The sequence below is a fragment of the Neophocaena asiaeorientalis genome, unplaced genomic scaffold, assembly GCF_003031525.2.
Source record: "Neophocaena asiaeorientalis asiaeorientalis breed wild unplaced genomic scaffold, Neophocaena_asiaeorientalis_V1.1 scaffold465, whole genome shotgun sequence".
Classification (NCBI taxonomy): Eukaryota; Metazoa; Chordata; class Mammalia; order Artiodactyla; family Phocoenidae; genus Neophocaena; species Neophocaena asiaeorientalis.
This window is the reverse complement of record NW_020174936.1, coordinates 166,847-181,347: the sequence shown is the minus strand read 5'-3', so window position 1 is coordinate 181,347 and position 14,501 is coordinate 166,847. Positions and strand designations below refer to the sequence as shown.

General features: G+C 41.1%; 1 protein-coding gene across 5 annotated transcripts in view; it reads right to left on the bottom strand.

Moving 5' to 3' along the window:
• The window catches only part of IQCH (IQ motif containing H), a 202,207-nt gene that overhangs the window by 38,824 nt on the left and 148,882 nt on the right, over positions 1–14,501 (bottom strand). For all 5 annotated transcript variants that reach the window (XM_024761668.1, XM_024761669.1, XM_024761670.1 and 2 more), the window contains 2 exons: positions 13,631–13,751; positions 9,390–9,676 (listed from right to left, as the gene is read on the bottom strand). In XM_024761668.1, coding sequence (XP_024617436.1) covers positions 9,390–9,676; positions 13,631–13,751 — 408 coding nt within the window. The remainder of the gene's footprint in view (positions 1–9,389; positions 9,677–13,630; positions 13,752–14,501) is intronic.

Here is a 14,501-nt window from a genome sequence, read left to right as displayed (position 1 = left end):
ACAGAGGAACTGGGTCTATTCTTTGTAGACCAACCAAAGTCCTACCCAAGAGCTGATGTTTAGGCTTGGGTTCAATCTTTCTGAAGGTTAAGGTTTACAGTGTAAGGGGGTTAACCCAACGTTTAAGGACAGTCACATACGGTAAGATTGTATATAGCAAAGCTGGTCACTAGTTTACCTGCGCTATTAGTGTTAAGAAACAGAATTGTAATTTTCACTATAAAAATTATTGTCATCATTGCCTTTGTGTTCATTGCAGAAGTCATCATCCTCACCATCATCATTATTATTACTTGTATATTACATGTCTCTTTCATTGACACAAGGATGTAGACCTTTTAAAGGGACAGGTCTTTTACTTTAACACTTCAAAACCCTTGGGATCTATTTTCCCTTCACTAGGTATTAACTTGTGATTTACAATGCGTCTATTATGGCATTTAAAAAACACTGAATAACAAGCATTTCTGTTTACACTAAAGGCCTATAAATTTTAATTTAGATATACCCTGTTAACCTTCTTACATATAAATAAAATACCTTCCCTAAAGAGAAAAAGTAAATCTCGTTGAGGTCCCTTGGTGAATACCTTGTATATCTTGAAGACAGAGATAGGGAGATTTTGCAAATGAGAGTACTAGGGGGGAGCTTGGAGAGAAGTATTCTTTCATTCATTTAATAAATATTTATTGTGGATCTACTATATGCTAGATGTAGTGCTAGGTGCTGGGTATATAGCAATGAATAGGAAGGAATTACGATATTCTGTAGACCTTGGTTTTTCTACTCTCTGAAATAAATATATTCACTTTTGATGCTTATATATCACTTTGAGATGATAATGTTCATTGACTTTTAAAAACAATGCTAATTCAATTCAGATTCCACTTACAGTTTGAGAACCTGCTGAGGCCTCAGGTGACAGTTTTACATGTGATTATGCTGTTTGATTTAATAAGAACAGCACCTTATATCTGCTCAGCCTCTCAGGACACCCTGTGGTAAGGAGGGGAGGGATTCACCATTTGTGAATGAAAAAACGAGGCTCAGAGATGTCCAGTGAGTTGCCTAAAGTATCACAACTGCTAAGTGTAAAGGCTGGGGCCAGAACCCCCTATCCATCATAATGAAAATATTTTCAGCTATCTCTTTTTTTTTTTCTATTCTAGGCTGATACATTTGTATTTAGAAACTCTTAGAAACAGTTTTCAGAATATATGAGACATTCTCTTATATACATCAGGGCTTTCCATTTTATTCTTTCTTCATAGTTTGTGCTTTGTAACAAGTCTCCTTTCCTTCTGTAGCTACTATGTATCCAGGAAGGGCCATTGCTAGAAGCCTGCAGCTGTTTTTTATCTAAACTCTTTTTTCAAAATTGGATTTCCTTTCCTTTAAAAAGTTAATAACTGTCAATGCTCTTAACAGAGATAGCTATTTCAAAAGTTTACAATTATCTAACAACAAAGGAGTTTTTAACCTGGGGATTTCAACAGAAAGCACCTTTGCCCATCTATTTGTTTAGTGACTTTACATAAAAGGAACTGGAGAGTGATATATAGGGGAGTTCCTTCGTGGTCCACGGAGAGTAATACATAAATGCATATTTACATGAGGCAAGTCAGTCATATGTTTGTAAGACTTAGATCATCATTTTTTTCCCAAATGTGTTTTGTACATTTCTACCACTACCCTTCAGAGCATCTTTCCCACTTGGAATACACTCTTTTTTACCCTCTTTCAAATCCTAATTATCTTTCAGCTCAAATCCCACCTACTCTGTAAAAACCTTTCTTGATTGCTCCAAACAGAAGGCAGTTAAACTGGCATTGCCTTTTTGATGTCTCTTTCATTGTTCTATGTAGTTGTCACCTAAGCTTTTCCTTGTAATTCATTTTTCAAGTGTTTCTCCCCAGCTAGATTTTGAACTCCCTAAGGGCAGGCACTTCCACTTCTTTTGCATCTTTGCAGCCTCTGTTGTAACTACCATAATGTCTTGTACATACTAGATGCTCAATAAACACTTGTTCTTTCCTTTAGAATTTCCCAAAAGTGAATATAAATAAGCTCAACAGATCTGGATGTTCTAGCAGTTCCCAAAGTCCATTCATCAATTGGCTATCATGTAACTATCATTGTGTTAGACGTTACGACTAGGTAAAAAATGCAAGGACCAGTGCATTTTCTAGAGGCTTTACAAATCTCATGGAGGCAATGTTTATGCCTAAGAACCAGTAAGAGTACAAAACAATTGTGTGCTTGTGTATCAAATGGAATTGGGTGATGGATATGAAATGAGCTTCCTTGTGATAGGGAACATGTCTTGTTTATCTCTGTTCCCTCAGCATGCAGCATAGGGACTGAGTAGACCCTGGGGAGGTATTTGTTCAATGACCATGTCAGTGTCTTTTCAATCTGAAGCCTTTGGCAGGTGCTTCACGTCCCTCGTGGAACCGAGTAGATTTTGCCCATCAAGGGCTCTTGCTCCAGGACCCATTGGGGCATGGAAATAGCTTTTGCTGCTCTTTGTGTAAGAGTTGGATCCCTCCCGTCATCCTCATGTGGGAAGGCCAGATCTCCAAAATGACTACCTTATAGCTCCATGTATTCTGCACAGGCTCTGAAAGCTTGGCGTTTCCCCATTCCTAGGGTACTGGAATCTTGGACATATGTCCACTATCGGGAGTGGTTTTGTACTATGCTCTTACCAGCTCCATTTCCCAGGGACTGGCTCTTTTCCTTTTATTCCCAGTGACCCTGACGTTCCCAATATCTAAACCCTACATTTCCAAAAGTCTTCCTCCATTCTGCTACCCTAGAACCTCACTCTCATCTCAAGTCTGGACAAGATTTTCCATATTCTTATCTGGACTGATTCACAATAGTGGGCCTGTCCTTGGTGCACCACTGTCATTTTATCCATCTTTCTTTGTCTCCCAGTCCCTCTGCTCTTATTATGACAGCATGGTAAGTTATGGGGGACCAGTTGGGGCCAGACAGCAAGATTTTGAGATGGACTCAGTCACCTCAGCTTTCTGCCTCCCACCTCTGTTGCAAGACACGTGTGGACATAAGTAGGGTCATGTATGTGAAAGTGCTTTATAATGATCATTATTTGTGATTATCATTATTTATATATATTTTTCTGACTACAGATACATGCTTACTTTGAGAATGCAAATGGAGAAAGCATAAACAACAAAACAGAAATAACTCCCTGTACTAGTTTCCTATTGCTGCTGTACATTTAGTAGCTTAAAGGGTCAAAGATGAGAAGTCTCACTGGGCTAAAGTCGTGGTGTCAGGGGGCTTCATTCCCCCTGGAGGCTCTAGAGGAGAATTTATTTCCTTGCCCCTTTCAGCTTCTAGAGGTCACCTGCATTCCGTGGCTCATGGTCACTTCCTCCATTTTCAAAGCCAGCAGAACCCTTGTGATTACATTGTTCACCTGCATAATCCAAGAATATCTTCCCATCTCAAGATTACTAGGTTAATTACGTACACATGTTACCATGTGTGGTAACCTTCACCAGCTTCAGAAATTAGGACATGAACATGTTTGCAGTGCCATTACTCCGCCTATCATACCCTCAATCCTCTAACCCAGAAATAATGACTTGTAACATCTTAGTGTGTTTCTTTAGGTTCTTTTTGCTCTGCATATATGTTTTTTCTTTTTATAAAACTGTTATCATATTACATATATTGTTTTAGAATCTGTATTTTGCCACTCCACTGTTCTATGTAGAGTTTCTTGTTAAATATTATTCAAAACTTTAGTTTTACTGTTTTCATAGCACTTGATTCTATTCATCTATCATGATTTGCTTAACAAATTCTCTATTAGAATTTAGTCTATTTGAAGTTTTTTACTTCCCTCAATAATGTGATTAATATATGTGTACATAAATATTTATGATTATTTCCTTGTGATATTTCTAAAAAGTGGACTCTTACTATTATTAAATTTTTAATACAAAAATACTATGCAAATATTATTGAAATAATAATTTTTGAACTCAGAAGTCAAATAAGCTAACTGACTCATTTTATAGCTGATAAAACTGAAGATGATAGAAAGCAAGTGAAAAGTTCAAGGTAACATAGTAATTTAGAAAAGGGGCTAGATTTGACTATTTGAAACTGTAGTCTGATGAAGAGCATTACAAATAAACTTAAAACACAAATGACAGGGTTCAGTACCAACTGCAGCTGTGCTAAGTGAAGAAGACAGCAGGACTGGTTGGGAGATCGGTTACATTGAAGAAATAAATAAATTGACTTGAGTAAATAAGTAAATATATTGAAGATAAAGAAACAGGTTTCTCACTGTTGGAGAAAGTATTTATTTGTAAGTGTGGAAAAAGGGAAGTCTAGAAATAATCTTGAAGTGTTAAATTAGAATTAGAGATATTGGCAGGAATGCATGGTTTTAAAATATATACACTGATAGATATAGAAATGGTTATAGGTGCTTGCATGTATGTATATATGTATGTATATGTTTGTGTGTATGTGTATCATACATACATAAAACATATATTTTCTAGCTCTGTCCACTGAGAGAGGCCAGAGCAATGGCACTCCAGTAGCAATGATAGCACTAAGAGCCCAGACCTTAATACCATCCTCCACTAAAAGGACCCAAAGCTCTTGGCCTGATCTTAGGTCTGTCAGAGAAAATGCAAAATGAACCTGGAACATCTCATTGTGCTAGGAAGTAAGACAACGCTCAAAGAATGATGGGGACACAACAAAAGAACACAAGGGCCACACTGAAGGGTCTCCCACTAGCCAAATCTGGGACAACTTGAGCATCAAAATGATGAAAGTGTCAAAATACAACTGACTTAAGAGACTAGAACCTTACAGGTTTAAACTGGTATAAATACATACATGCCTACATACGTAAACGAAAGATGGAGAAGGAAAAACTCTTCCTTGCAGTAGATTTCCAACTAATCTATGTAGAAAGAACGATGGAAATAGAAAATTACCACTATCATCATGGTGGCTGACTCAGGAGAAAGTTGGCAATGGATACTAAGTTTTGTGTGGAAATTTGATGAGGAATAAGACATTATTCCTTGGAACACCTTTCCATAAAATATTACTAATCAATTACAAAGGAAAAAACAGTGATTTTTATGGTGGAGAAACATGGCTGGAAAAAAGAAAGAAAAGCCACAAGTGACAATCTGGAGAAGATGTTTGTAACATGTATAACAGTTAAAGGATGAGAGTTTCCTATATACAAAGAACTACAAACCAGCATTTGTATTATAGTCCAATTTAAAAGGGGCAAAAGATACGATTAAGTCGTAAGGGCAATTAAGTCAAGATATATAAATGGCCAACAGATATAGTACAGATGTTCATCCTCACTAATAATCAAAGAAATACTGAGGAAAACAAGATGCCATTTTTTTCCCCTGTTAGATTGGCAAAAATGACAGATTGATAATATGCCAGTCTCTTCATTGGCACCACAATGCATGTCAGTGAGAAGAGAAAATACAGTGTTTTCTGAAGTGATGTCAGTTGCAAAATGGCAAGAATATATACCAGTGATTTTGCAAATAATCTATTACATACAGAGAGTTAATGTACTTCCCTTGCCAATGTAGAAACTCCTTTTGGTGTGCTCACTGAGAACTTCTTCCAATGTTCTACTGAAAATTGTAACACGAATGGCCATATACTCAAATATTAACAGGAAGAGACAAGGTGAAGTATTAGTATGATAAAATCAGAGAATCGGGCTTCCCTGGTGGCACAGTGGTTGAGAGTCCGCCTGCCGATGCAGGGGACACAGGTTCGTGCCCCGGTCCGGGAAGATCCCACATGCTGCGGAGCGGCTGGGCCCGTGAGCCGTGGCCGCTGGGCCTGCACGTCCAGAGCCTGTGCTCCGCAACGGGAGAGGCCACAACAGTGAGAGGCCCGCGTACCGAAAAAAAGAAAAAAATCAGGGAATCTTGGGTTAATATTCATTTATCCCACCCATCAACTAATCTCTGAACTCTTCTCTAAAAGCCTTAACAGCACCATCCAACATCTGCTAGAATACCTCTATTATTCATTCATTCATTCTTTCAACAAATAATTTACTGAACACCTACTCTGTGCTGGGGCAGAGATAGTGCTGAGAATTGAATGGGGAGCAAAAAGAGACATATCTCCGCAGGGAGCTTATACTGTACAGGGGGAGACAGCTTTAATCAGGTAATCATGTAAATAAGTCTTAAATTGTAACAAAAGCAAGTGGTATAAAGGAGAGGTACATGATGATAGGAGAACCTAAAACAGGGGAATATGACTTTGTCAGGAAGTTTGGGGGAGGCTTCCCTAAGAAAGTGTGGCTGGAGCTGAAATATGATGGATGCGAAGGGGGTTAACTAGGTAAAAGAGAAGAGGCAAGAGCATTTTAGGCAGAGGGGCAGCATGTGTAAAATCCCTGTGGCAGGAGGTAATATGATGAGTGAGGGGTTGGAAAAGAGAGAAAAAGGGGGAGTTAGGGTGAGCAAAGCCTGTCAAGGCACATGGGACCAGCCAAGTGAAATGTGGGACCTTTGTCCCAGAAGCTAGGAACAGTAGTAAGCTCTGGGACAGGACCAGCTCTGTGTCTGGAGAAGTTACCTCTCATTGCCTCGTGCAACTCTCCCTATACCAAACTTGAATAAATAAAAACCATAAGTCAACTGTCCCCATAGTTCCATCCTCCCTACTGCCCCAGGGATCACAGATTTAATCCTTGTTTCTCATGACAAGCATTTGGAGAGGGGAGCTTCTCCTGCATGTCGTCCCCTTGCTTCCTTGCCATCCAGCCCTTTTGCCAGAGGGCATTGTTCCTGTCCTCACTCCACCCCAGGTTGATTCCTGAATGCCCTTCAGTTTGTCCTTTTCTCTTTCCATGTGTGGGCCTGAGAAAGGAATATAAAACCAATGGAGGGCTCAGGAATGCAAATGGAAAATGATTATTGAACAAGCTGAAAACTGCTCAAAACATAAACTCTCACTTTGAAACTGTCATCTGACTGAAATGGAGAATTGCAAAACTGAGAATAAGGAATACAAAACAACTAAAGTCTATTTACAATGTTGGATGGCCAGAGGGTATCAGGAGAGGGCAGGCAGGAGGTTATTCCATCCTTTAGACAGAGTTGTGGTCACCCAACACTAATACAAGAGGAACTGAACATTTTGAAAAATAAGTCTCATGAAGTAGTGGTGAATTTAAACATTGTAATTTCTGGGGCAAAAGAGGTTAAAAATTATTTATCTGTAATTATTATACATCAGAGGAACACATGTACACACGAAGAATCTCGTGGATGAAATATTGAATAAGTAAAAGCATGTTGTAGAATAATAATACATAGGACGTTATGATCTATAAAAATTTTAAAAGAAACAAAATTAAATCACATATTAAATATATAAATCCATTACACCTGTAATCTGCCTTCACTGATCAAAGTCATTTTAATTGTTGCTATAAAAAAGTGCATGTCCTCCAAGCTGCACTTAGCCTAAACGATGTTTGCCTGAGATGTTTCCCAGAAACTTGGAGTCAGCTGTGTCTAGTTCAAGCTGAGCTGGTTAAGACTGGATAGGACCACTGACCCTCCAACTGGGCATGTGCGAGTATCAGCTCAGTGACATTTTGACATCAGAAGGCCGAAAACTCCACCCTCAGATCATGCCAAGTGCCTCAATTTTTTAACACGCCTCCCATGAAGAAGCCCGTAGCTTAGTAGTAACTCCTGTGCAGAATGACAATTCCTTCACCTTTCTCTTATTTCCAGTCACCTGTCCCGTCGCTCCCCAAGCGTACGACCACCTTGCTCCTTTATCCCATAAATCTCTCATGCCCCTTGAGGCAGATTTGAGACTTGTTCTCCTTTCTCCTTGCTTGGCTGCCTTGTGAATAAACCCTTTCTTTGCTACAAACGTCAGCATTTCAGTGTTTTGGCTTGCTGCATGTCAGGCAAATGAACATGGTTGAGTAACATTCACATGCAGTAAAAGCATAAAGATATGAAAAGGAATAAAAGTCCTAATTGCAAGATGGTGGATACCTCTGGGAGGAGAAGGGGCCATGCAAGGGGGATTGGCAAGGAGTACACAGGACTGGAGGTGGTCTTGGTTCATTACATTAGTATTTAGACCTTTTTATATTTATGAAATATTTCCCAATACACTTTTTTTTTTTTTTTGCGGTACGCGGGCCTCTCACCGCTGTGGCCTCTCCCGTTGCGGAGCACAGGCTCTGGACGCGCAGGCTCAGCGGCCATAGCTCACGGGCCCAGCCGCTCCGCGGCATGTGGGATCCTCCGGGACCGGGGCACGAACCCGTGTTCCCTGCATCGGCAGGCGGACTCGCAACCATTGCGCCACCAGGGAAGCCCCCCAATACACTTTTTTTAAGAAGAAAAAATTGACAACCTAAGTTGCTGGTGAATTACTGTTAAGAAAAGGAACAGAAACAAGAACTCTTACCTCCTTTTTAATGATTAACTTTCTATTTAAGAACAGATTCTAGAAAGGTTCACTCCCTGGATGGCATAAAGCAGTCTCACAATAAGATACAGGCAGAGCATTAATGGGCAAACTGAGGCCCCATTGGAATGAGTTGCAGTCATTTAAACTCCAGCTGTACCGAATGAGAAGACCCTGGTGTATCGGCAGAACCAGCCTGAAACTAGCCCTATACTGTTTCTAACAAGAAACTGAGTTGTTTTTCACAGACAACAGAACAAAACCACAAGTCATGCAGCCAAAGTATGCACCAAGGAGAAAATTTTGACCTCAGACAACACCCGAAAGCAAAGTCTCTCTTCCCATGAAACCAAAGGACCTGGACATGACCGGAACCTGAATGCCGGAGCCCTTACAGAAGCGAGGGGTCTGCTGTCCCTGAAGAGCCGGTGCTAAAGCCCCCTTTATCACACCTCACCATAAACGGCCAAATTCCAGCGCCCTTCAGTGAAAACCTTCCCTGCATACCAACCCTCTTCCCCTAACTCGTAAAAGCTTGACCAAACCCCAGATCAGGGAGCCACAGCTTTGAGCCTTGCCTCCTGTCTCCTTGCCAGCTGACCTCGCAATAAAGCCTTTTGTTTTCTTAAAAGCTGGTGCCATAGTACTGTATTGGCTACTGCACCCATTGGGCGGCAAGCCCTTTGCTTGGTAACACTGGTCCTGTATTTACAGACATAAAGCATGGTCTCACCCAAATTGCCATGGACCATGTAAATGCTGAATTTACAGTCAGCTCATCAGAAGAGCAGTGAATCTTAGAAGCTCCCTCACAGTCCCTGTTGCATAGGCGTGGACGGTGTGGAGCCTTTACATATTTCAGTATTTCATACGGCATCAAGTCGACTTACCTGCTGCTCCATGGTCCTTGGATCAATAAAAGTCACCAGGTTGATGGAAAAGTAACCAATCACATTTTTCATTTTACAAGCATTTCCAATTTGAAGGCACAAAGAACTGAGAACTTGGGGATCCAATGAGGTCTGAGGCATAGTGGTCCCAGAGGAGATGAAGGGGCCTTCGGCATGAAACTGGTCCCCTGTTGACAGTATCCTGATTTCCCCATTGGGTTCTATCAGCATGTCCACTGTCAGGTTGGTGACGCTCTCTGAAGGTGGGTATGCTTCGATCACGCCTCCTGGGGGGAAAAGCATGGGTAGGTGAACGGACAAGCTCACATGGACAGTGCCCATTAGAGCAAGAGGAAGGAGCCCAGGCTTTGGCAGAGGGACTCAGGCTCAGAGCCTGCATCTGCCATGTCTTGTGAGACTTTGGGCAAGTGGTTTCAATTCTCTGAACTTCCTTTCCCTCATTTTTAAAATGGGCATAATAAGACCTACCTCGCCAGACTGTTGTGAATCTTCGTGATACTGTGTCTCTAGTATTTAGCCCAATGCTTGGTGTATAGTAGGACTCAATGAATGGTAGTTGTTTTTTTTTTTTTTTGCGGTACGTGGGCCTCTCACTGTTGTGGCCTCTCCCGTTGCGGGGCACAGGCTCCGGACGCGCAGGGTCAGCGGCCATGGCTCACGGGCCCAGCAGCTCTGCGGCATGTGGGACCTTCCCGGACCGGGGCGCGGACACGTGTCCCCTGCATCGGCAGGCGGACTCTCAACCACTGCGCCACCAGGGAAGCCCTGAATGGTAGTTTTGATCGTAACTAGGAAGACACTGTAAAGATCATCAAGCCTGTGCCCATTCAGTACATAAACAATGAACCTGAGGACTATAGCAAGTCCCTCAGGGGGAATTAACTGCCCACAGTCCACAGTTTGTACCTTGATGACCACTGCGCTTTCTGTTCAACTTCACTGCTTTTTGAAATTTTGACAGGTTAGGGCTTTTATCAGGCATAAGAGAACACTGACCATTATATCAGCCAAAGGACTTCTATATATAGCTGGTTGTTTTAAAATATAGAGCCAGGAGATGCTGCCATTCTTGAAGATCAGGTAAGCTTGCTCCGTGCTGATAATGGGAGCTTCATAATTTATCTTATTTTACCTTTTGCTCTGAATAACAAAAATCGTAGAGGCAAATTTGATGTTCATAGCAACAAATTAGCCCTGGATAAATTTGTGGCCCAGCGCATTGGTGTCCACAAAATTCACATGGCCCTATTTTCTATTTTTAGGCCTAACTTGTAAATCTTACTGTATATATCCCTTTTATAGAAAAAACTTTAAATATTATTTGTGAAGAATCAGATAACATAATTTAAAAGTAAAAACAATTAAGTGTTCCTAGACAAGGCAGCCTCTGAAGCCTGACAGTATTAAGATAAACTTGGCCTGTATTTCAGGAATTTGCTGGGAGGTGACCTCTGCTCACAGGCTTTGAACAGCATATATGGTTAAATCCTGAAATTTTAACAATTCTCAAATGCAGCCATCTGTTACTTTATACAAAAGGCACTTTCTTTAAATGTCTATAAATGTGGTTGGAGCTGGTCCTAAGAAAACTGAGTTTCAGAAGGAAAACTGATTTATCTTTTTGTTTGGTTTGAGATGTGCTTTTCTTTAAATGAGGTTCCTAGTGTGTGCTGTACCCAAATACCGGTTGCTGGGGATTTAGCAAGGTAAAGGTAACAAAACAGCAATGACACAATGCACAAGAAAAAGCAAAAAAACCTATTGAGTCTCTGATTCAGAAAACTTTGTGGCTTTAGCTGTCACCTACATTTTGAAAGATGGTGCTTCAGTGAAAACACATTGTCCTTTACAGTTACAAGATTATTTTACTTCAAAGTAGCTTATTTGTATTGTCTTCTCAGCAGTAGAACCATGGTTTTTTCACCGTTAATATTTTTCCTTTCGAAGCAATTAATTCCTCTTTTAAAAATGTATTGCCTTTGATATAATCCTATGACAATGTAGAAATCAAATCTGTAGCACACTTTGTGACCATAAGCACACTTCAGAGAGTAGAAATGAAATGAAACAGGCAATAGGGGAAGATGGCAGGAGATGGTGGCCTAAGGGTCAGGAAACCTGGGGGAAGGCCTCTCTCAGTCAGTGAGCATTTTATGCAGGGCCTGCTGTATGCACTGGGCTCAGAGCCCGCAGAGGTTTGAAAACACATGACTTACCAGAACTGGATTTTTGAGACATGCTAAAATTGTAGGATCTTAACTGTGTTCCCATTCACCACGAATTTGTTGTGTGATTTTGCCCTAGTCACTTCCTAGCTTTAAGCCTCTTTCTTTTTCTATAAAATTGGCTCAATAAAGCTTGTTCTGCCTCCCATAAATAAGCACTGTGATTACAACACGACTGAGAGAGAGGAAGAAAGGATAGAGATGAAGGAGGTTGAGGCAAAGCCTAAGCTTTTGGTTATACAGCTCAGGTGAGACAGTGGCTGGGAATACCCTTTCTAAGCTACAAAGCTCCCATGAAAGTAATAGATTAGAGGAAGGTTTGCAGACTGACCTTATAAGATCTGGAAACTTCCTAACATCCTGTCCTGTATGGACCTGAGATCTTCATGGTCTTCCCCTCCTAACTTAAAAAAATCCTTTATTATTAACCATTTTTTATTACATGTACCTTATTTTCTTCCGTTTATGCATGGGGTTGACTCTTTTAGCTTTACTTTTCTGGCAGTGGGTGCATGTGGAAATTTGTAGAATCACAGAAATTTAGATTTGAGAAGACATTAGAGATTGTGCATTATAACTGCCCCCCACCCTGCGCTTCTCCCTGCACCAGTGAAGAATCCTTTTTCAGCATTCTTGTTAGATGGTGGGCCATCCGACGCCTTGCTTAAATAATTCATTAACAGAGTGTTTACTATGCCCTTCCACCCCACTCTGCCTTGCAGTATATTCCAACGCCCAACAGATCTGTCATTTCCCATGCGATCTCATACCTTGAGCTAGGAGGTATTCCTTGGTAAATATACCCATTGGCTCTGGCCAAGACTCCTGGAGCAGCACAGGTGTAGCCTTTTATTGGCTCTGCTACGTAATCACAGGTTGATTCGGGGTGAGTTACTTAATCTTTTGTACCTCAGTTTCCTCCTCTATAAAGCAAGGGTGATAATGCTACCCACCTCATAGGCCTGTTGGGAGGATCAAAGAAATTAATATAGGTGTACTTAGAATAGAGTCTAGCACATAGTAAGCACAGACTGTGCTTGTTATGTTATCTTCACTGTGCTATTCTCACCACTGGGTTGTTGCTGCTGCTGTTGTTAGCATCTAATATAATATTATTATAACACTATTATATATTCATGTTAATATATTATCATCGTTTGACAGTGGTAAAGAGTGGAAAGATATCTTCTGTGGTCTGTATCCTAGCCTTCTCTTATAATTCATGTGGGTAAGCATATAGGAATATCTGCCTTACACTGTAACCTTCTGGAGAGTGAGGGGCAGTGTGTGGCCGTGCCTCGGTGTAGCACTCCCACAGGACCTCTCCAACTGGGGATAAGCAGCATTTGCTCCATTCATTCCCTCATCCACTGACCTCCTAATGTCATTGGAAAATTGAGGAGAAGTCAAGAGGAGGAGGATGAAAGAAACAGAGGCTGACTTTGCTCCAGGACTGTAGAGGATCTTATTTACAAAGTCTACCTTCAGAACTGGAAGTGAGACCATTTCTGCTCCCCTAGAAAATGGAAGGAGAAACTAACATTTCTTAAAGACTTTATTTTGAGTCAGGCTCCACGGAAGGAACTTTCATATCTGTATTTCATTGAATCCTCCCAACAACCCTGTGAAGTAGGTGAGGAAACTGGGCCCCTGAGGGTTTAAGAACCTACCTCAAGGTCAAGGATGAGATCCAAGCCCAGGTCATCTGATTCCAAAGCCTACTTCTCAGGAGAAGTCTGTGGTGCAAAAATATGGTCAGAATCTTGAGCTATGCATGGCACGCTTGGTATGCTCAGTTCCTGCTTACTTAAGAGGCTGAGTGCAAGATAAATATTTAGGCAAAGCTTAAAAGAGAAAGAAAGTCGGCTTGTAGGAGCACTTTTCTAAACCAACACAAGAGTTGCCAGGTATTCAAGTTGGCCTCAGGTTGACCCAAAACTAGAATTCAAGGTTGTGCGGACTAGTGCTCAATAGAAGCTTTACAGTCTTATTTACCTTGACTGAGAAATGTTTGGAGGAATTTCCTCCACGTCGGGAACCGTTTCTCATTGACTGGCTGTGCGTGCTGTGCTAAAACGCCCGCCAGCTCCTCGGAGATCTTCACCAAAGCCGGTTCCTGCAGAAACAAATTAAATAGAACCACAAGCAATTTTACTACAGAAATGAAAACTGCTTGTGGAGTGATTAAAAACCAGGCCTCCAACAGGCAAAAAAAATGTGGTTACTGTTTACCAAGAGTCAGAAAGCCATTTTGAAAATATTCTCTATTTTTCCAGCCCTTTCAATTTTCATATTTCAAAGTGACTTGGCCCCTAAATATTGCTGCTAGTCGTGCCTGTTGTCTCCAAAAGGCAGCCTTCTGTCTGGGCATCAGGTAACCCCAGTTTCAGACCCACAGCAGGCTGACCTGCTGTGGTCGGTGTCCTCGGGCACTGTGCCTCCCTACTCTGGGCCTCAGTTTCCCATTGTGTAAAAGGTGGGGTTCATTACCTTCTTCCTAAGGTCCTTCAGACTGGAATTTTGTTTTTCATTAAAAAAAGATTTTATTAATGTATAGTTGACTTACAATGTGTTAATTTCTTCTGTAGAGCAAAGTGACTCAGTTATACATGTATTTATATTCTTTTCCATTATGGTTTGTCACAGGATATTGAATATAGCTCCCTGTGCTCTACAGTAGGACCTTGTCGTTTATCCATCCTATATATAATAGTTTGCCTCTGCTCCTCCTAAATTCCCATTCCTTTCCTTCCCTACCCACCCTCCCCCTTGGCAACCCAGATGGGAATGTTTTTTATAGTATGACCCTAACAGAGCTGATCTTGGGAGAGATCATGGAGTTGGCAGGGTCTTTCTTGGGCACCTT